General features: G+C 31.6%; 1 protein-coding gene across 1 annotated transcript in view; it reads left to right on the top strand.

Moving 5' to 3' along the window:
* Window positions 1-4,132: 4,132 nt before the first annotated feature.
* Window positions 4,133-22,620, top strand: part of LOC129229316 (transmembrane emp24 domain-containing protein 6-like) — a 32,137-nt gene continuing 13,649 nt past the window's right edge. Inside the window, exons 1-2 of the mRNA XM_054863605.1 lie at window positions 4,133-4,715; window positions 9,523-9,643. Coding sequence (XP_054719580.1) covers window positions 4,521-4,715; window positions 9,523-9,643 — 316 coding nt within the window. The 5' untranslated portion in view covers window positions 4,133-4,520. The remainder of the gene's footprint in view (window positions 4,716-9,522; window positions 9,644-22,620) is intronic.

The following is a 22,620-nucleotide window of genomic DNA, read 5'->3' as shown; positions in this document are numbered from 1 at the left end:
TAGCTAATTGAAATAAAAGTTCCTCGGTTTTTATTTAAAGTTGAATATGTCTAGTGCAGGGCTGTCCAACAGGCGCTAACACATATTGTACGGCCCGCCAACTTTCTTATTCATCAATGTTGACGTTCCTGCCCTTGTAAAGAAGGCGAATAAGCCTCAGTTTTCCCATTAAAATGTAAGTAATTGCTTTATAATCTTTCTGTTTCATTGTTTTATAAGTAATCATTCAACTATTAATTGTTATTGTATAAGAGATAAGAAGTTATTGTTCAACTTTTTCAAACTGCGGCCCACCAGGTGATCAGTGACCGGAATTCTGGCCCGTGGGCTCTTTGCAGTTGGACAGCCCTGGTCTAGTGTTAGCTATATATTCAAATAAAATATGAACAATCATATAAAAGTTTACAAATGTAAGTTAAATACACACAAGTATTTTTCTCATTATTAAAAAGTTATCGATTGTAAAAAGTTAAATTTGTTGTTAGCTAAATTAAACAAAATTGTATGCTTAGTTTGAATGTATTGTAAAGTCGGGGTATCTATAAAATGCTACAGAGTACCTCCCCATGAGAAAGACCTAACCCCTGAAAAATTATCCTCCTCCATCAAATTTCAGTTGTGCAATGTGCACAAATACCTACTTTTGTGAGCACTCCTGGTGCAAGGGCATATGTAAGAGGGAGGCCTAAGGGACACGAGTCTCTGCCGAAATATAGTAAGAATTGCTCAATGTGAATTTTAATGTTTTCAAACATTAATTTAGAAAGACATAAAAGATGGCTTGGGGTCTACTAAAATTTTTGTATTTGTTCCTACCGTACTAAGACTAGTTAAGCATGTATTTTTGTATAATTATACTCTGTATTGTATAAAGCATGTTAAAATGTCCTTGTAAATTTTATAGTATTCCATTTAACATGTAATTCCAGATTGCCCCCCCCCCCCCCTCGGAAATGCACTTTACATTTGTAACACATTGAAAATTCTTCTCATTTAAATTTTACTCTATCAATGATTTGTGGCTTAGCTTAGTTATGACCAGTTAATTATGTTCAGTTTTATACAGGACTTGGCTGATAATATACTTTTCTAAGGTACATTATATTAATAATATAAGTTGATGCTTGTAATCTTTTGTGCTATTATAAACTTCAAATCTCTGGAAGCGTATGTATTCAAATATTTGTCTATTAAGAAAACTTATATTTACAATTAGTTAAAATAACTAAGATCAGACAATGGAATAATCTAATAGCTGGAATTAAATTGTAATTTAAGTATCAAGTATTTTTCTCATTATTAAAAAGTTATCGATTGTAAAAAGTTAAATTTGTTGTTAGCTAAATTAAACAAAATTGTATGCTTAGTTTGAATGTATTGTAAAGTCGGGGTATCTATAAAATGCTACAGAGTACCTCCCCATGAGAAAGACCTAACCCCTGAAAAATTATCCTCCTCCATCAAATTTCAGTTGTGCAATGTGCACAAATACCTACTTTTGTGAGCACTCCTGGTGCAAGGGCATATGTAAGAGGGAGGCCTAAGGGACACGAGTCTCTGCCGAAATATAGTAAGAATTGCTCAATGTGAATTTTAATGTTTTCAAACATTAATTTAGAAAGACATAAAAGATGGCTTGGGGTCTACTAAAATTTTTGTATTTGTTCCTACCGTACTAAGACTAGTTAAGCATGTATTTTTGTATAATTATACTCTGTATTGTATAAAGCATGTTAAAATGTCCTTGTAAATTTTATAGTATTCCATTTAACATGTAATTCCAGATTGCCCCCCCCCCCTCGGAAATGCACTTTACATTTGTAACACATTGAAAATTCTTCTCATTTAAATTTTACTCTATCAATGATTTGTGGCTTAGCTTAGTTATGACCAGTTAATTATGTTCAGTTTTATACAGGACTTGGCTGATAATATACTTTTCTAAGGTACATTATATTAATAATATAAGTTGATGCTTGTAATCTTTTGTGCTATTATAAACTTCAAATCTCTGGAAGCGTATGTATTCAAATATTTGTCTATTAAGAAAACTTATATTTACAATTAGTTAAAATAACTAAGATCAGACAATGGAATAATCTAATAGCTGGAATTAAATTGTAATTTAAGTATCAAGTATTTTTCTCATTATTAAAAAGTTATCGATTGTAAAAAGTTAAATTTGTTGTTAGCTAAATTAAACAAAATTGTATGCTTAGTTTGAATGTATTGTAAAGTCGGGGTATCTATAAAATGCTACAGAGTACCTCCCCATGAGAAAGACCTAACCCCTGAAAAATTATCCTCCTCCATCAAATTTCAGTTGTGCAATGTGCACAAATACCTACTTTTGTGAGCACTCCTGGTGCAAGGGCATATGTAAGAGGGAGGCCTAAGGGACACGAGTCTCTGCCGAAATATAGTAAGAATTGCTCAATGTGAATTTTAATGTTTTCAAACATTAATTTAGAAAGACATAAAAGATGGCTTGGGGTCTACTAAAATTTTTGTATTTGTTCCTACCGTACTAAGACTAGTTAAGCATGTATTTTTGTATAATTATACTCTGTATTGTATAAAGCATGTTAAAATGTCCTTGTAAATTTTATAGTATTCCATTTAACATGTAATTCCAGATTGCCCCCCCCCCCTCGGAAATGCACTTTACATTTGTAACACATTGAAAATTCTTCTCATTTAAATTTTACTCTATCAATGATTTGTGGCTTAGCTTAGTTATGACCAGTTAATTATGTTCAGTTTTATACAGGACTTGGCTGATAATATACTTTTCTAAGGTACATTATATTAATAATATAAGTTGATGCTTGTAATCTTTTGTGCTATTATAAACTTCAAATCTCTGGAAACGTATGTATTCAAATATTTGTCTATTAAGAAAACTTATATTTACAATTAGTTAAAATAACTAAGATCAGACAATGGAATAATCTAATAGCTGGAATTAAATTGTAATTTCTGCAGTAAAAAGCTTAATAGCATAAATTTTAATAACTTCATTTGTGGACAAGAAATTGTCAAATTTGGCAACCAGAAGTTCAGCAATTGAATTCATTTCATTCAAAGACAATCATTAAGAAATTTGACCTTAAAAAAAACTTGATTTTAAGCAACTGATTTTACTTAGTGTACATTTGGAAAGGGAGGGGGACAAATTGCAAGTTTTGGTGAAAGTCTCCCCCCCCCCCTCTTCTCCAAAAATGTGGTTGTTTTTTAGATTTTTTTAAAAATTTGATTTTCTACATTTTTTTCTTGACTTAGAACTTTTAGCGAAGTTATGTATTATCTGAATAACTCTTTACTCAGATAATACAAGTCTGAAAACTGCACATTGCTTGAATTACTCATTTTTGACAGATTTCATTACAGGCAAAATAAGTACAAAAGTGTGTATGACTACATTCAAATTTAATAAAGTAATTTTAACAACTTGTCATAATTTTAGTTATAAATTTGCAAACAGTGAGACAAATAGAATTCTTAACATTAATAACTGCAATTATTTGATACATTTAGAACAATTGTTATCATAGACTAAAAAAACAAACTATATTTTATTATTTAATTTATATTTTTAATGTGCATAACTCTAAAAAATGTAATATTTCGTAGTTGCTGCTATCACAGGGTTTCCACAGGCCCTTCAACGGGCATGCATTCAGCAAAGCACCTCTAAGTACTTAATTTTGAATTAATTCATTAGTTTTTTTCCCATGCTCTCTTAATCTTGACCATAAATGCAGGTTTGAGTGCATTCTGTTTCCTCTGGCCGGTACATTTAACATTTTCCAGGTGGAGATCAAAGGAAATTATTTAATGCATTTTATTGGCAAAAAAAAAAAAAAAAAAAAAACGAAAAGACATGCAAAATGAATAACTACAGTATGTTTTTTAAATTCAGGAGGGGTGAATCGACCCCTCCCCCCCCCCGATTTTGAAAACGTAGTGTAATAAAGCGTTTTTGCTTAGTATATACTTTCCCCCTATAAAATGCATTGATTTTACACCTTTTGCCCCTCTTGGAACCTGGAAAACTTTAAAATGACTTGCCTGGGGGGGGGGTTCAATATTTACCCCCCTCTAATCGCCCAAACTGACGGGCTTCTCCCACGATTTCAGCCACCCCCCTCCCACCCCGAAGTTGCATGCAAAATTGTTTTATAAGTTAAAAACGTTCATAAAGAACTGATTTTTTCCTTCTATGAAATACAATGAAATGACAGTTTATCCGAAACTGTATAAATAAGCATTATAAAAGTGCATGGAAATCATTAACCAGCGGCAAAACAAACATAATTAACTTCTGTTTTACACGCAATAAAACTTTTATTTCTCCCGCTTAGCATAAAAACGTCTCAAATTAGGATGCATGAACAAGTAAGGTTTTCTTCTCCTGACCGTAGCCTACGTTACGACTTTTATGTCTCCACTCCTCCACACCTGTTTTTGTTTTGGTAATCATTCTGCCGCGGTGAGAGACACTGACGAGGAGCGGAAACATGGCGGGTCTGAGCTATTGGCTGATCGGGCTTTTAATAGTGCTTTGTAATGTAACATTTTCGCTGTCAGAGACTTATACTTTTAATCAAAATATAGGAGTTGCATACGAGTTTAAGATTCATGTGGACGCTGGCAAAGAAGAATGTTTCAGTCAATTCGTACATCCGGGATCGACGTTTTACGTTGCTTTCCAGGTAAGTAGACCGGCTGTATGTCAATAAGCAATAACGTGAAATGCCACGTGGATTTACTCTTCGCTTTGTTTTCTGACAAGCTATAAATTATAGTGTGCTGGCTTTGTTCTTCAGATCGCTTTTATTTGATCCAATTGTGTACTCTCAAAATACATATGCTTGCAATCTTTCCCTGATTTTTATCAACTTTGCCCTTGTATGTATCCTGCTTTTATAAGTGTATGACATCCTACTTTTATAATCATTTTGCTGCATAAATTTTCCCCAGGCTAGTTTCTTTTGTGAACTAGAATATTTTTAGGCATAATTTTTATGACTGAATTCTTTTTTTTTAATGCAGTAATAATTTTAATACATGGTTTTCATAAACGCATTTCCCATTCATAATTTTTTGAAAATGTTTAAAATGTAACAATTTTGACAACGAACTGATTCTTTATATGACATTTTTGGACAATTAATGAAATTTATTCAAGTAATTTTAAAAAATAAAAGTTGCAAACTACATAAGACCCTAAAAAAGAACCCCTCTAAAAATTTAAATGTGCGATATCCCTCTCTACTCTTGTTGGACATTCACCATATGGAATAAATTTTAATGCTATTTTATTCCATCAACTTAGTTATACATTAAAACACATGGCTGCCACTGAATTTAGCAGCTAAAAATAATTGCATTATTGCTTTAGTGGCTTGTAATTTGGAAAAGAGTTGCCAGATGCATAAAATAGTCTGCCCCCCCCCCCTCCTTTTTTTAAAGATAGCAATTACACTCTATAACAAAAAAATTGACGCACCAAGAAGCAATCATCCGATTGCTTCGAAATTTTATATGCATGAGTGTTTTGACCAGATATGCTAATGATTAAAATTTGGTGTCCAATGAATGAATAGTTTGATCTCCGGCACATCAAAACTGTGCATCAGTAGATGTATATAAAGAGCAGTTCTTCAACAGTTTTTAAAACTTTCCGTTTGATTGCAAATCAGATTACCTTTCAACAACTTAAAAATGCATCCCCACATGGTTCGTGCTCATTACGAGCAACTATCCGAGTTTAAAAGTGGTCGTATCATTGGATTGAAAGAAGCTGGTTAGTCAAATTGGAGAATCGCTTGTCATTTGAGTCGAAGCCACGCGGCAATTTGAAGATGCTGGCAAGGATGGGTGGAAAATGGCCGAGTTCAGTGTCAGGATGGTAGCGGTCGACCTAGGGTCACAACAGATCATGATGACAGAGGGATTGTCCGATCAGCTGTCACAGCGCTTTCTTCATCTCTATGAACCATCAGACATTCAACCCAAACACCAGTGTCCATCATGACCATTTACAGACGGTTGGGACAGTGAAATCTATGCTCGTGCCAACCGGTTACACCACCTGCCACTAACACCTACACACTTCTGAGCCAGATTACTGTGGTGCACAGCTCGATCAGGTTGGAATGGTTCCGACTAGAGATGTATAGTCTTTAGCGACAAATCCCACTTCCAACTGTGTCATGACGATTATCGAAGAAGTGTTTGGAGACATTCAGGGGCAGAGGGGGGAACCTGGTTTCTCTTTTGCTCGCCCGACTGGCCCTCAATAAGGCATTATGGTCTGGGGTGCCATTATATGCAGTACTCTGGTTGAGCTAACAATTTATTTGTTACTTTTTTCATTGTACCTATAGGTAATACTATATGTGTATATATATATATACACTGTTAAAAAAATTTCCTGAAAATAACGGATAAAGTACCGGCAGCAAAGTTGCCGTAAATATTACGTTTCCGTTAAATTATTTTTCGTGACTTAACAGAAGTTCCATTTCTCATTTCTCCATTTAGTTCTGTTCATCCATTTATAAATTTTCTGTGATTTAACGAAAATTCCATTTCTCTTCTTTCCGTTGATCTATTTTTCCGTTTTTAAATTTTCCGTTCATCTCTTTTTCCGTTTTTAATATTTCTGTGTCTTTACAGAACTTTCGGTTCTTGATTTTTCGTTGCACTATTTTTTCGTTTTTCATTTTCACATATTTTACTGAGATTTCATTCACGTCTTTTTATTCTATCTTTTAAATGATATATGTATAATAGAAAAATAGATAACCATTCAAAAACTATTATTTTTTTAATTTGTATTTATTACTAAATATATTTTAAGGGAAAATTTTGCTTGATAACTTACCTACCATACACCTTCAGATGAATCAAATTAATCAAAGAGTACTAGCAGAAAAATTGATGGATTTGAATATGACATCAATTGTCCCTGCTGATACTGTTCGATATTCTCTTAGTCGTACATTGTCTGGGGTGGCATGGAAAAGCATATATGAAACATAGAATATTTTTATTTGAAGAATGAGTCAAATAAAATACCACTAAAAACCGGTTGACTTTATCATGGAATAATATGCCTGATTGGAGAGTATACCAATTTACTGTGTTTAAAAGCAGAATCATTGACATACACGTGAAGAATTTTTGGCTCAGATGATGTATACCCCCCCCCCCCCCGGTGATTTCCTCATTTTTCACTCATTGGAATAGCAACATAGATTTTTAGTGCATAATCATTATACTTAGGCAAAACATATCAATCAGTTCGTTTTACCCGAAATGTTTTTACAAGAAACTTGCAATAATCTCAAATAAGTTGTTGGATGAGATCCTAATAAAATAAATTAAGTAATTTATATTTATTATTATAAATGAAATCCCGAAAGGAGTAATGAATGTTTCCAGATTTCTAAGTAGTCAAGAAAACTTATTCTTGTCAAAATTTTAATCGTATTTTCAAAGATTAACAATCTACTATGCCTTTTGGCAAAATTTATAACAGCAAGAAATAGTTTTATTTAGAGATTTAAAATAATTACTTTCAATCAGTCAAAAAAAAAAAAAAAAACTGAGTGATTTTTTCTGTCTTGCTCGCACACCACGATAATCTCCAGTTGATACGAAATGTTGGCATTTAATGTTTTAATGACTTTCAAAAGAATACAATGTGTTAGAGCAAAAACAATAACTTTATAATAGTTCTATAAATTCTAAATCAGCTACCATCGGAATTCTATCAAATGCATATTAACAAGAAAAATACATTTGTATATTAACATGTACAAATATATTCAACAATACTTACATGTGACCAGCGGTGCTAAATTTAAGTATCTAAATTGCATCTGGATACAAGTAATCCAATAAATAGCCTTTATTTTAAATGGATAACAAGAGATCCTAAAACTTTTCTCACCGCTAGAACACACAATATGATTAACGAATAGAATTGTTCTAAGTATTGAGCAAAATAATACACCGCAATAATATTCTAATACTGACTCAGTAAAATCCACAACAAATCACCAGGGGGAACAAAACACATCTGGCCTGTCTGAAAATGGCGGGAACATTTTTTCCAAATCTACAAAGTCCAAAGGCGTAAAAACAATTTCGACATACGAGTATATTACTCTCCAGACAGGAAATAGCAAGCTTTCTATTTTGTCTGCGACATGTGAGATGTTATTCTAAATAAGCTTTTAATTAACAACATGTAACAGTGCGATTTAATAAGCATAATCAAAAAGTGACGTTTATCATAACTTGAAGGCTAATCAGAATACTAACAAAGTTCAACACAGCGGCAACCCTAAAAATGGAAAAATTCTGTTTTCGTTATTTTTTTCGTGATATTTCCGTTTTTGTAAGGAAAAAATACGTTTTGAAGCTATTATGGAAATATTCTGTTAAAATCAGTCAGAAAACTACCTGAACTTTCAGGGTTTTTTTAACAGTGTAGTAGTGTAGCTGGAAAAAAATATTTTGAAGGGCCGCACTTCTTTAATTTGGGCAGATGTCATGGTTGACAGATGTTTGTTTTATGGTCAAAGAAGGTCAGTTTCGACACCTTACGCCAGTTTTTATATGGCTTTTGTTAAGTTTATGCTGTTTAAGGTGCATAGTTTTAATTAACTTTTCTTTATTCACGTGTTTAATATTGTAGCCTGTTTCTTTCCCCCCCTTTTTTTTGTAGTTATCTCTGTTATTTATTTCATGATTTACATTTTTGAAAAAGTGTAACCTAAAGTACAGATTAAAAATTATTTTTTGTTTTATTTTCACCTGCGACCATACTACGCTTGGAGATATATTTCTTTTTAGAATTAGTGAACCATTTCACGTAAGTTCAATTTTGCAAATTTTCCACTGTAACAAATAGTTTTTTTTTTATATAGTAAAATTTAATAACTTAATTTTGTGACGTGCTGAAATAAAACCTGCAATTTTGGAATGGAGAGCATATTTTACCATTCGACAACTGAGAAATATCTTACAAAATGAACTTTAATTGCTTTATACATCTAAACCAGAATAAAGTTCTTTTAAATTCATTTTTCATAGCCACATTTTCCTACTTTTAGATGATTTTAGACATTTTTCGTTCAAGGAATATTGCTGCTGATCTAATGAAATATTTCAAATGTACGTGAGTATGTCGTGCAGAGAGATCGCTTGTAACCTTTCAAATGAGCGAAGTCGTTCAAATGAACGAGTTAAATGAACTCATCAAAAGAATGAACGGTCCTCTAATGAACGGATCATTAAAAAGAACAACATTGCCCACCTCTAATCTCAACAGAAACTAAGTGAAAATTCATTGAGAAGTGGCCAATTTTAGATCTGTTTAATTTCTCATTTCAAATTTATCTGGATTGTTTGCATCAACATGAATGTTGTACCAATCCTGTAATGAGATTAGAATTTATGTATTCCAATGTTGGTAAAATATTTTAACCTTTTTTTTTTACTTAGGTAATGCGTGGGGGTGATGGCATGGCAGGATTTGCTGTGAGACATCCATCTGGACAGATAGTCCTTCCTTATGTCTGGAAGCCCAGTGCAGAGTATGAAGAACAAGCAGCTGACCCAGGAGGTAATAAATTTGATTTGCTAATTTTTGTAATTCACACAGGTTTTTAAAATAATCAATATGCAATGAAGCATTATGGAAGAACTACCTGTCCATTTCGCATTATTTCTATTTGTATAAGCTGAATGGTGGCAAACTTTAGAAAGGCATAAGGTTCATTCTACAAAAAAAAAAAAAAAAAAAAAAAAAATGCACTTTTTTATGTCTAGGGTGGTTAGTTTCAAAAATATTTATTTTTAAATACCTTTTTTATGAGATGTAGAAAAGTATAACAAATTTTGAAAATGTGATCAATACAAATTAATAATCTTATAATATTTTTTAAATGTTTTTTTCACTGAACGGAGGGATACTTGTATGCCTCCGTTACATGTCCCAACACATATCTTCCCATGTACTTTTGCATTTATTTACTTAATACAAAAAATATAACAGATTAAATAGTGAAATTTGAATCATTTGATTTCAATAGGTTAAAAGAATTATGTTATAAAATAAAAAAATATATAGCTTTCATAATTTTTTGAATCACTCACAGTATTTCTTGTATCCTCTGTTCAGGATTTAATTAAGTATTAAAATTTCCTATAGACGGCAGTACTGGCAGCTCATTACAAAGGTTTAGAACCACAAGTTAGCCCTTTTAAACTCTGGGTCTTCATAGTGAAGCTAAACAGCTTAGTGTAAAAGAATTTCAGCATTATTTTTTTTTGAATTCAAATAGGGCCTTAACTTTGTGTATCCTCCATTCTTGATTAAAAAAGAAAAGATCATCACTCTCTGGGAGATGGGCACTACTCAAGTATCAATATTTATTTACCATTTTACATTATGTTAAATTTTCTAGAAATGTTATATGTATAGCATTTAAAATAATTGTAACAAAGAAATTCAAGCAGGGGTTCAGCATTTTTACAAAAATAAGAAAATATTTTATTTGTTTACCTCTTAACAAAGCGTACTAAACATCAGAAATTCGAATTCAACCAGTGGATGCAAAGAGATCGCAGTCCTCAAAGTGAAGGCATCAAAAGTATAAAAACGGCTTGAAAAATAAATATTTCTGTTAAAATTACTTTAGAATTGCATTTTAGAGTCCTATGTTAAACATATCATTAATATCTGGACACAATTGATCAAAATAAATAATTAAATAAATAAAATAAAAGTAAACTATCGATTCAGCATTTTAATTTGTGACTCATAAAAGAAAATGGAATTCCGCTTTAAAAACTTGATATAAGCATTGTTTCAGCGAAGTTAGCTTGAAAAAAGAATAAAATATGATTCTCATATCAGATGCAGGGCTCCCAAATGGTCCGCTTTTCCCGCCAAAGTCCGTTTTTTAGGGTTAAGTCCGCTTTAGACCGCTTTTTAACATTTTGGTCCGATTAGTCCGCTTTTATATTGTTTTTACTTAAAAATCAGATTTCAAAAGTTTTCCATTGTGTTAAAAGATACTGTACACCCAAACACGCGGCCGCGGCGCCTTAACCTGACTTTCCCGTATTATTTCGCTTCAGATTGACTTCTTTACTCCTCCTTCAACCGCTGCAGCATGGAAATCCATAAAAAAGAGGTTTTGGGGAGGCGTTATGACGTCGAATCGCAGAGCAGGGTGCTACCGATATTTCTCGGAATTTCAGCCTCACGTTTGCAGTAACGAATGAACTTTCCGATCTCGATAACTCGAAACTCGAATATTCTTTTATCTCAAAGTTTTCATTGGATCCCAAGCTCTTGAGACTGTTCTGGAAACTTCCCATAACTCGGTACGTTTTAGCCGATCCCTTGGGACTTAGAGTTGTCACGTGTTGACTGTAATAGTAACGCTGCTATGAACCACCCCTTTTGTAAATAAATTTGGAAGTAATCTCGTGGCGCATGCGCCATTTTTTTTTTTACGAGCGCATATTTTCGTAAATTTTACACCCTTGAAAAACCTTGAAAAGTTCCTGCAAAAAAAAAAAATATTTTCCAAGTGCTTGAAAGCCTTGAAAAAGTATGAAAAGTTTCTTTATTGCTTGAATTCTTTCAAATACCATTACAAGCAATCTAAAGCATACTTTAGATTGCTTGTGATTCTTTTAAAAATATTTCATCAGTGCAATTTTCTGAACATAGGTTCGATATGCAGTATCGCGAAAAATTGCTTTCGTGTTTGAGGTTTCAATCCTTTTGTAAATGTTTTGAGGTTTTTTACAATCGGAAGTTATTTTGACATGTGCTACCTTAGATTAGCTTATTTTTCGTTTAATTTCATTAATTAACGAAGGAATTAGTTTGGAAACCATGACAACATTGAACTTACTCGGACTTCGCGGAAAACTGCTGCTCGCGTTTGAAATTTCAATCCTTTTGCATCTTGTAAATATTTTAATGTTTATGACAATATGAAGTTATTTTGACATATACTAACTTAGATTAACTTATTTTTCGTTTAATTTCAATAATTAACGAAGTAATTATTTTGGAAATCATGGCAACATAGAACTTACTCGGACTTCGCGGAAAATGAGTTTCAGTGTTTGAAATTTCAATCTTTTTGCATCATGAAAATATTAAAATATTTTGCCCAATCGAATGTTATTTTCCCAAATACTACCTTAGATTAGCATGTTTTATGTTTAATTTAGTAGAAAATAAATAAATTTATTTTATGGGAAATATGCCAAAATTGAACTTTGTTCGTGAAAATTTGCTTATCTGAGCTTTTAATCGTTTTGCATCTAATAAGTATTTTTATATTTTTGGCAATTTGAAGTTGTTTCGACATGCTGCATTAGACTAACTCGTTTTAATTTTTATTTAAATAACTAAAAAATTAACAATTTTTCTAAATTCAAATTTCTAGTTTTGCAACCTTAACTTGCAAACTTAATTTTAATTATTATTAGCTTATTTTCGGTTATTACTGTTTTTTATAGGGGGGGGGGGATATTAAATGGTAAACAATTGAGTGCATAACATTTTAACTTAGTATTTGTATTTAAAACAAAGTTGAATTATAAAATTTTATAAAGGTGAATTTTTGCACATTTTTTTTCATTGTCATGATGGGTGGGGAGGGGGATTAAGTCCCCTAAAGAGGGAAATTAGTCCCCCCCCCCATAAAAGTTCAAAGCACTCATGGTCTTGCAATCATGAAGCTTTTTTTTTTTTTCTTTTTTTAATCTTAAGTTTTATGATTCTTGAAAATTTACTTTGAATATGAAAATTGCAAACCTAAGCCTCATGTGATCTGCTTCTCTTTGTGATTAAGCATTTCAGACATTTTTAGGAAAACTTTCAATACATTAAATCTTTTATCAAAGTGTCTCTTGTAAAAAAAGCAGTTTGTTTTCCTATACTTTTCATATTACTTTCTTTTATTTATATGTTAGCACTAAATGAAATCTGCATGTAATATTTATAGTGCAAATTTGGGGTAATACCTTGAAAAATATTTTTTTACTCTTGAAAAGTGCTTAAATTTTTTTCTCCCTAAAGGGTATGAGAACCCTGTGATAAGAGATTAAATTTAAAATTAAAATATAAAATAATTTATTATAAACTCGGTTGTAGCTTTGTTGAAAACCAAAACAATATTTTTTAGGTTTCAGTGTGAGTTATGAGGAAGTGCCAATTTCTCAGCAAATAGATGAAACTGATGAAGATGGGAACAAAATTAGAGTCTGGGGAAAACAACAAGAGAATAAAGTTTTTTTGTTTGGTGTATGATAACGCTATATTAAGAAGCATTAAAAGACAGAAAAGCATAAAAATAATTTTAAACTAAATAAAGATGAAGTGCATCTTCACCCATCCTTCAGTGAGACTACCAGCATCCCTAGTTCAAGTCAAAATGTATCATTATGCCTATTTAGTTCTGAAGAGGCTGCCTTAAGTGCTGAACTAGTGCCCAATTTTATGCACTCTATCAATGGATAAAAATATCAGTTTCACAGGTGATAAAAGAAATGTATCTCTCATTATTATAGTTAATTAGCGAATTATCTTCACGAATTTAGCAGCTGGCAACTAATTTGCTTTTTGGTGCTTCTGTGGGTTTAACTATGAGTGGTCCTCCCAAGGTCCTCTTTTTGATCCTAACTGGTCCTCTTTAGTCCCCTTTTTGATTGAAAATGGTCCTCTTTTACCCTTTTCTGAAGCTAAAATGTGTTGGGAGCCCTGCAGATGTAAAAATATTGCGTTTTTCAAAATGTAGGCATCTAAAGAAAAAAAAAAGGTAAAAGAGTTTATTAAAAGTTAATTATCCTTTTTAGCATCAAAAAATCAAATCCATATAACTTTCTCCCAAAATAACAGTTAAACATGGCACCAACAGAAGCTAAGTGGCGATAAGTTTGAAGTTGGTAACCAGGGTTGCCAGAATTAAGAACAGTAAATCCAGGACTGGCATCTAGGAGTAAAAAAGGAGGGGGGGGGGGAGCAGAGGTTTTTTTTGAACTTCTGTTCATGATAAATCTGAAAAATGCAAACTCTACAAAGCATTAAACCTCACAATATGTTGCTTTTCATAGTATAATAATCGTTTTCATTGTGATTGACAGCGCATATGCAGAGATATGTTTCCAACATTAGTCAATGAGCAAAGAAGCAACCATTCGGTTCCTCATGGTCTGCTGCCAAAACAAAAACCTACAAACCAAATCAAAAGAAAAACAATTTTTACGTTTGCTGCACATATTTTTCTTATTGCTCATCATTTTGCATTTTTTGTTTTACTTTATTTTTTCCCCTTAAAATAATGTCTCATTCTGTAAAATATTGTTATCAGCTAGAATACGGGACTTTAGCTGTCCCGTATGTAAGTCCCCTGGGACGCGGGACAATTTTTCAAAATACGGGACTGCCCCTTGAAATCCAGGACGTCTGGCAACCCTGTTGGTAACCCTATCTGAGCAGATCTAAGCTCATTTCTCTGTATATTATTGTTAATTAAATCTTGAGCGGGGAGAAAAGTGCTTATTATTCAGAGAAGGTTGACACTTTTTCAAAGAAGTTTACAACAACACCGCTGCATAAAACGAACAAGAATTTTAGCTGTTAATTGCGGCAAGTTTTAGTCATCAGTGTTTTTTTTTTTTTCAAACTTGCCAAGTTTTAAATCCAATATCAAAGAAAGTAAAAACTGTTTTCAAATGAATTGAAGAACATGGAAAGAAAAATCCAACATCTATGAAGAACTGCTATGCAACTTGATAACCATTTAGATCTGAACTCTTTGTGTCAGTGACACAATCTACCCCGAACCTCATTTCGACCGAACTTGACTTCATTTCACATTTATGTTTTGTTGGGATATCATTACTTTTTGAAAAGCTAAATCAAAGGTTGTGTTCTAATTTAAACAGTCAAATGTAAAAGCGTGTACAAATATATGATTTCCTATTTTTCATGCTTTTTTAGTGCACTGGTTTCTTTTTATTAGTTGTTTTGAAGATATTTCAATAACTGGGGACTTGGCGAGATCGCTAATTTTGGGCAATAATCGTCTATTTTTGCCATTTATCAGCAAGGTCGACGTACATTGGTCTTTGGCGTCCTCTAATTTGATGACAATTAGGAATGTTGCTAAGACTCTCAATTCTCAAAGTCTGTCTGGAATTTCTTTATTGTCCGGAGGGGGGGGGGGGGGGAGTGTCGTAAAATATGCTGAATTGGCGAAAATATTTCTCATTTAAGGCAGTGAGAAGCAAAGAGATGTAAGTGCCCAAATTAAAAATTTGGAGAAATCCAGTACACATCGTAGGTGAACATCTTCTCTGTCTTGGGGCAAGAGAGAGTACTAGTAGCCCTGGTAGTTGCTGCCATGCAGCATAATTTAGAAAAACTTTTCAATGAAAGCCTACCTAGGATCGAAACTTTGGGCTTGTTTTATTCAAAACTTGAAACTGTCCACTTACATCCCTTTGCTTCTTGCTGCATCAATTGTGGAAATTATTGCTGCCATTTTGGCTCCTCCTGTAATTTTACATTTAATTGAGATCTAAAGTTTTTAAAACACTTGATAAATTTTAAGGCTGGTTGTTTTTGGTTTTAAAGGCTTAGCTCAAAATTTGCAAATTTAATTATTTGATGGATAATTTTTCATTTTAATGGAACTTAAAGTACTGCTTAAAGCACCATTTTGGTTCAAAATTAAATAGTTAATTTAAAACTTCAACCTTGTTTTAGCAATGTTTGACTAGCCCATTTGTTTTGTAATCACGCTGTGATGCTCATAAAAAATTACGTATTGTTTTGCTATTTTTATGTAGTTCTTTTACTTTCTGGATTTTCCCCTTTACATATGCATGAAAATCTATCTTTATAACAAATTTCAAGTATGTGAGACACTTGGAAGTGTGTGAACATTTTGATGAGTGAGTCAGTCAGTGTTAAGATGACACTTTTCAGATCTTAATAATTCCATAACTATAAGAGGTATGGTTATGAAATTTAGGATTTTTAAGTCTTCCAGGCAGCACTTTTAGACAGACATTGGCAGATGCGTCGCCTGATTTCCGAACTTGACTGACACACTGCCATGCGTCTAAATTAGTTTCGCAAACCTTTAATATTTCAATGGTTCTAACTAAATCAGCACACAAATTATAGAGGGGAACGAGGATTAGTTTTTAGTGCCACATGATTAAAGTTTTAGACACATATAATAGTTTTTTTTCTTTTTAATATGAAGTATTTATATGAAAAAACTTCACGATGGTAACAGTATTCTATTTCTGAAATCCATTTACACTAAAAAGAATTTTTTAAAAAAATACTAAGCACTTTTCATAATGCACTCAAAAGGACAAAATAACTTTTCAGGGTCAGAAAGGACAATATTTAAGTATTCCTGTAGTTTTCAATTATTCCAATAAAATGACTCCACAAACAAGGAAAAAGTGTGACTCAAGTCATTTCAAATCAAACTTTCCCAGAAAAATATGCTCCATATATTCCAACACTCAAATTTATTACAGAAAGTTAGATAATGATAAAAAATTCTCTACCTGACTTGAGCTGCACTTTTTCCTCGTTTGTGGAGTCATTTTCTTGGAATTGAAATCTTCAGGAATGCTTAAATATTATCCTTTCTGACCCTGAAAAGTTACTTTGTCCTTTCAAGTGCGTTATGAAAATGGCTTAGTATTTTTTTTTTTTTTTTTTATTTTAAATTCTGTTATTTGGTACAGTAGATGGTAGATCTCTTTTATAGAAAAAAAAATGATTCATTTTGTATTCATGTACAATTTTAAGAGAAACTAATTTTTCTTTGCAAATTGATTTTTAACTTGTTGAAGCAAATCTGAAATCGAATCATGTATTTCTGCATTAGCCCTGGCTATAGGGCGGTTATTTACTGAATCAGCTATAGCTTTCAAATTACCATTGATATCACATTTTCTCAAAAATTTACTGTGTTGAAAAATTTACTTTTGTTTATCACAATTAAAGTTAAAAGCTTCAGTCTAATTTCAGAATACTGCCGATAAGTTTTATTTTTAGTCATCAGTCAATGACTATAAATTTAACTTTTCCCCGAAAGCTAAAAATTGTTTCCCCTCGAGAAAAAATATCAGTCCTCATGGATTGCTAAAGTAGCCAATTGGCAAGAGGCGATAGTTTCTACTTGTGTGCTAAGATAGTTCTCAAAATGCCCCTCCCTTGTAGTTCGCGTAACAAAAGCATTTAGGTCAAAAAAACAAAAAAGAGAGTAGTCGCCAGTCTATTTCGAAGCCCAAACTGGCAGTTACCCTGACGCTCAGATGGGGTTTAGTGGCTGCTCTTAAGGGTTGATTTAGGGTAATTCCATATCAAATCAACCAATGGTCAAAATGTCATGTCTTTAGATTTTGCTCATTTTTTGTTCCAATGGAGTATTACCACAACAGAGAAAATATACAAAGTTTTGGATTTTTTCACTCATTTGTTTTCCAGTTATAATATTTTAAAATTTTGACGAAGTTGAAAATTTTTCCTGACACGTTTTCTTTAAATGGCCATAATTAAAAAACTATTTGACTTAAAGAGTTAAAACTGGTAGTGTTTTGTTCTGTATTTAATAAGGTTTTATAAAATATATGACATGACCTAGTTCTACCTTTTTCTTTTTTTTAACATTTTTTTGAAAAAAAAATTTTAATTTAAAAAAACTCAAAATCGAAATTTTAAATTTTTTTGAAAAAAATTTATGTTAATAAGTCTTTGTTTAGTAACATTTATGCAAAATTTCATGATGGCATTATTGTGGTATCATAAGGAAAAAAAAATTTCCTCTTTCAACATCTTTATTCATGCAGCAATTCATACTGCTTGATCAGCTGGATCATCCAAAGGGGAGTTAGGGATGGCAAAGACTGTGCCATTAAGATTTTTAAGGGGCATTTTTCTCTGGAAAGAGGTTTTATCCCTGTGGGGGGGGGGGCCTGTACAGTATTTGAGGAGGTGTTATTGGCACCCTTGGCTCGATTCCTTTTATATATATATATATATATATATATATATATATATATATATATATATATATATATATATATAGATGTTTATTTATACAGATATATATATATATATATATATATATATGTATGCAGGTTTTTTTTAAATAGCCAAGAATTAAAATTTATTAACTGAAACTATATTAGTCTACTTATCGATGGCAAATGGTCCGTAATGTTGAAATAATTCAGTAAAGCAAAGGTCTCCAATCAACATTTTTTCAATCCTATGTTCATGGGTTGATACAGGCTTGACCATCATGAGTCATGCTTCAGCACCTACATCCCTGCTATCCATCCCCTAAGTAGCCACTCCCGCTCATCAGCTGCCTGCTGTAACGAACCCTTAGGCTTCCTCCTGGTGTAATATGAAACCTGTCTGCTTTCTCCCACTACAGAGGCATTGAAATCTGCAGTACTTTGTATGCTCTTGGACAGTGCACATTCTAAATTTTACTGCTTGCTTTCTTTGAGAAATTTTTTTCCAAGTTTTATTGTTATTTTAATGTTAAATTTATGCATATTTTTGTTGTTAAGAGCCAACTTTCAGTTGAAAATGGATAAACAATATATTTTTGAATGCGCATATATAATGAGCATATTTTGCTGCAATCCATTTAAAAAGGAAGGACATTGGGTGAAAAAAGATCTAAGAACTGCAAGCTTGTGGATGACAACACTAACATATGGCATTGAAGAAGGAATGAAAATTTGTACTGCTTGTCGTATACAATTAAGTAAGCAAAAACATTCTTCAGTTCCTGAAACTGATGATGTTATGAGTGAGTTCAGCAAAGATTCAAAACCAGGCTCTAGTACAGAGGATCACGAGTTCATGAGCCCTCATAATGGGGACGTACAGTTTGAAGAAATTGTGGGCTATATTGCTTGTGCCTATGACAGCAAATGGTGGATAGGATATGTAATTTCAAAAGATCAAGTAGAAGAAGAAATCCAGGTTTCTTTCCTTCATCCTAGCAAACCATCATCATCATTCATTTATCCAAGAAAAGCAGACATTTTGACCATTCCTAAAAATTTTGTTCTGTGCAAATTACATCCTGTCACTGCTACAAGCAGAACATACCAAGTCTCGAAAGAGGAGATGGCAAAAGCAACTGAAATCTTACATAAGAAGAAAGTATATCTATACTAGGACTTACAAATTGAGTTCTATAGTAGCAAAGTGAGTTACACACATCTCAAACTGCTTCTTATTGGGCTTAAAAAAATATTAAATTTTATATTGTAGCAATTAAATTATATATAAATAAAACTTAAATTTGCTTTTAAAATATAGCTAAAAAAGCTTCAGTAACTTTTAAATTAAAGTTTTCAAATTTAAATAAAATTTAGATTTTTTATTCAATAATAAATATTTTTTCACCAAAAAAATTGTTTGAACTTGTTAATATGCTTGCAATACTTCCAAGTACTTGTTTTTCTACGCAATAGTCGCGGTTTAAACTTTAACTACTTTTCATTAGAACAAATGTTTTTTACAAATAAAATTAAAGCAACTGTTTGAAATAGAATTTTTTTTTCTCCATGATACCACAGAAATGCCATCATGAAATTTTGAATTTATGTTGCTTAAAGAAGACTAAGTACCCTGTTTTTTTTTCCAAGAAAATTAAAATTTTTGATTTTTAATTTTCACAAAATATTTTTTTTTAAATAAATGATTTTATTTTTTTGTAGCTAGGTTTTGTTATATATTTTTTGAAACCTCCTAAAATACTGAACAAAACAGCACAAGGTTTAACCTTTTAAGTCAATTAGTTCTTTGATAATAGCCTTTTAAAGATTACTAAACGATGTAAAATTTATGATGCTTCCAGAGTTAAAAAAATGTATAACTTTGGAAAGAATTTTTGAAAAAATTTGAAACTTCAGATTTGTCATCATGGAGGTGTGTATCATAGACAGATAAAAAATCATTACATTCTAAAACATTGACCTTAAAAATTTATTTTTTATTGGTTGATTTGAAATGGAATGACCCATTAAAGCACTGTTGAAAGAGGAAATTTTTTTTTTCTGCATGATACCAAAAGAATGCCATCTTGAAATTTTGAATAAATGTTGCTAACAAGAGGCTAAGTAACATATATTTTTTTCAAGAAAATTAAAAATTTCGATTTTGAATTTTTACAAATTAAAAAAAACTTTTTTATTAAAAAATTATAAATTTTTTTTTTAGCAACTGGGCTTTGTTATATATTTTTGAAAACCTTATAAAAGACTGAACAAAACAGCACCAATTGTAGACTTCTAAGTCAAATAGTACTCTAATAATAGCCCTCTTAAGATTTTAATCAAAATGCAAAATTTCGGATTCTTCCAAAATTTAAAAAATGCATAACTTTGAAAAGAATTGTTGAAAAATTTGAAACTTCAGTTTTTTTATCCTGGAAGTAAGTATAATAAACAGACAAAAAATCATAACAATCCAAAACATTGACCTTCAAAATTTATTTTTTATTGGTTGATTTGATATGGAATGACGCTTTAAAATTATGTGGATAGGGCCAAAATTCCGTGCCATGGGAAACTGGCCGCTAACAGGTAGCCGCTAAACAAAAGTGGCCGCTTCAAGTGGTTTCACTGTATATAACTTAATAATTTTTCCTAAGTTAAGCTTAAGAAAATAAAGTTGGATGTTTTAAAAATTAAGTTCACAAATCTTGTATTAAACAGTATTAGTGATGTAGATCGGGTAAATACCCAGCGGGTAGGTAAATATTTTTTGGGTATTTACCCAAGACCTGGGTAAATACCCAAAAACTGGGTATTTTACAAAAAAATGCAAAAAGTGAATGAGAAATTTTTTTTAAAAAAATCTAAATATGAAATAATTGGTAAAACTGATACATACATGTGTATTACTACACAGTTTATAATATTTTTTATTGAAAGACTTAATGAAATAATGAAAGAAACATATCGTAAACCAAAGAATCTTTCTTTTCAATGCCATAATTGGAGAAGATGTTTGCTTTTTTTTTTTTTGGAACCAGTTCAGCTTTTTACTTTTTGTTAGAATGGCTTTTTATATCGGAAATTTGGCTATCAACATTGATTAGGCATATCCAACACATTTAATGTGAATATCATATTAGATTGCTGAGTTGTTTCACACAATAATTCTTTAAATATGTGATCAAAATACAAATTTTAGGGAACAATTTATTGTTTTGTATATGGTTGGTTATACAGGGTGTTCCGTTTTAACCTGCAAGACCTTTATTTTTGCAACCGTTAATCCTAGGCGCATATTTCCAATTGCAAAAATATTCAAAATCAGATGCAGAGTAAAGATATTGAAAGTTTGAAGCAAAAATAAAAATGAGTCAAAAACTACAAAATTTTGTGCAATCAAAACTCAAGGAGATATTCCATTTGAAAGTTTTAAGGGACTCTGCAGAAAATGAGATTAGAACTTATTACCCTTTCAGAAGAATGACAGGTTGGCCAAGTAAAAAATACAAAGTATTTACATTTTTCATTTCTATTCAAAAATTCATGCAAATATTATGCCATGATATGCAAAACATGCTGCAAAACCTTGAACAATTTGAAAAACCACACTCTGCACATATATAATTTTATATAAACACTCATTAACTGCTACATTTTCCCCCAAAAGATGTTACTGACGTCGAGTGTAAAGTGGTGTAAGTCACAAAACGCTGCATGTCATATCTCAGTGAATATTGGTTACTCTAATGTCAAACTTTTTTTATTGGAATTGTTTTTCAATGGAGATTATTTCCCTAAATATAAGTCGGAGGACCTGGAGCCCGTGTAAAAAGTTAAAATTTGTATTTTTTTACTCATTTTTATTTTCTTTTCAAATTTTCAATATCTTAAGTCTGCATTTGATTTTGAACATTTTTGCAATTGGAAGTATGTATCTAGGATTAACGGTTGCAAAAATAGAGGCCTTGAAGGTTAAAAAAAAACACCTTGTATATATACATAGTGGAATACATACAGAAAAGTATTTTAGTTGAATATAAATTTTTGAAGTAAATACCCGCGTAAATACCCATTTTGGGTATTTACCCGGGTATATACCCTGGGTATTTACCCCTAAAAATAAATACCCAGGTATTTTACATCACTAAACAGTATGTATGTAATTGGGCAAAGGCAATTGCCCCATCATCAGAGTCGAGTATTCTTAAAGATTATGAATAACAAACTAAAACTTTATACCCTGTAGGACACATCTTTCAGCCATGAAAATAAATTTGCCCTCACCTCAGTGTAATCCTGTATCAGTGCCTATACATGTCCTTTTTATGTCAATGTAAAAAATGTTAAAAATGATATTTTTAAAAATACATGAAATAGCGGTTTTCATAGTTATTTCAAAACTGACTGCATTGATTTTTTTTTACTCAATAAACTAAGTAAAAATGTAGTAATAATTATATCATAATAACCTGGATTGAAATACATTTTTCTATAAAAATAGAATTTAAATAC

This window comes from Uloborus diversus, chromosome 1 (assembly GCF_026930045.1).
Source record: "Uloborus diversus isolate 005 chromosome 1, Udiv.v.3.1, whole genome shotgun sequence".
Taxonomy (NCBI): domain Eukaryota; kingdom Metazoa; phylum Arthropoda; class Arachnida; order Araneae; family Uloboridae; genus Uloborus; species Uloborus diversus.
This window is presented reverse-complemented; position numbering and strand designations above follow the sequence as displayed.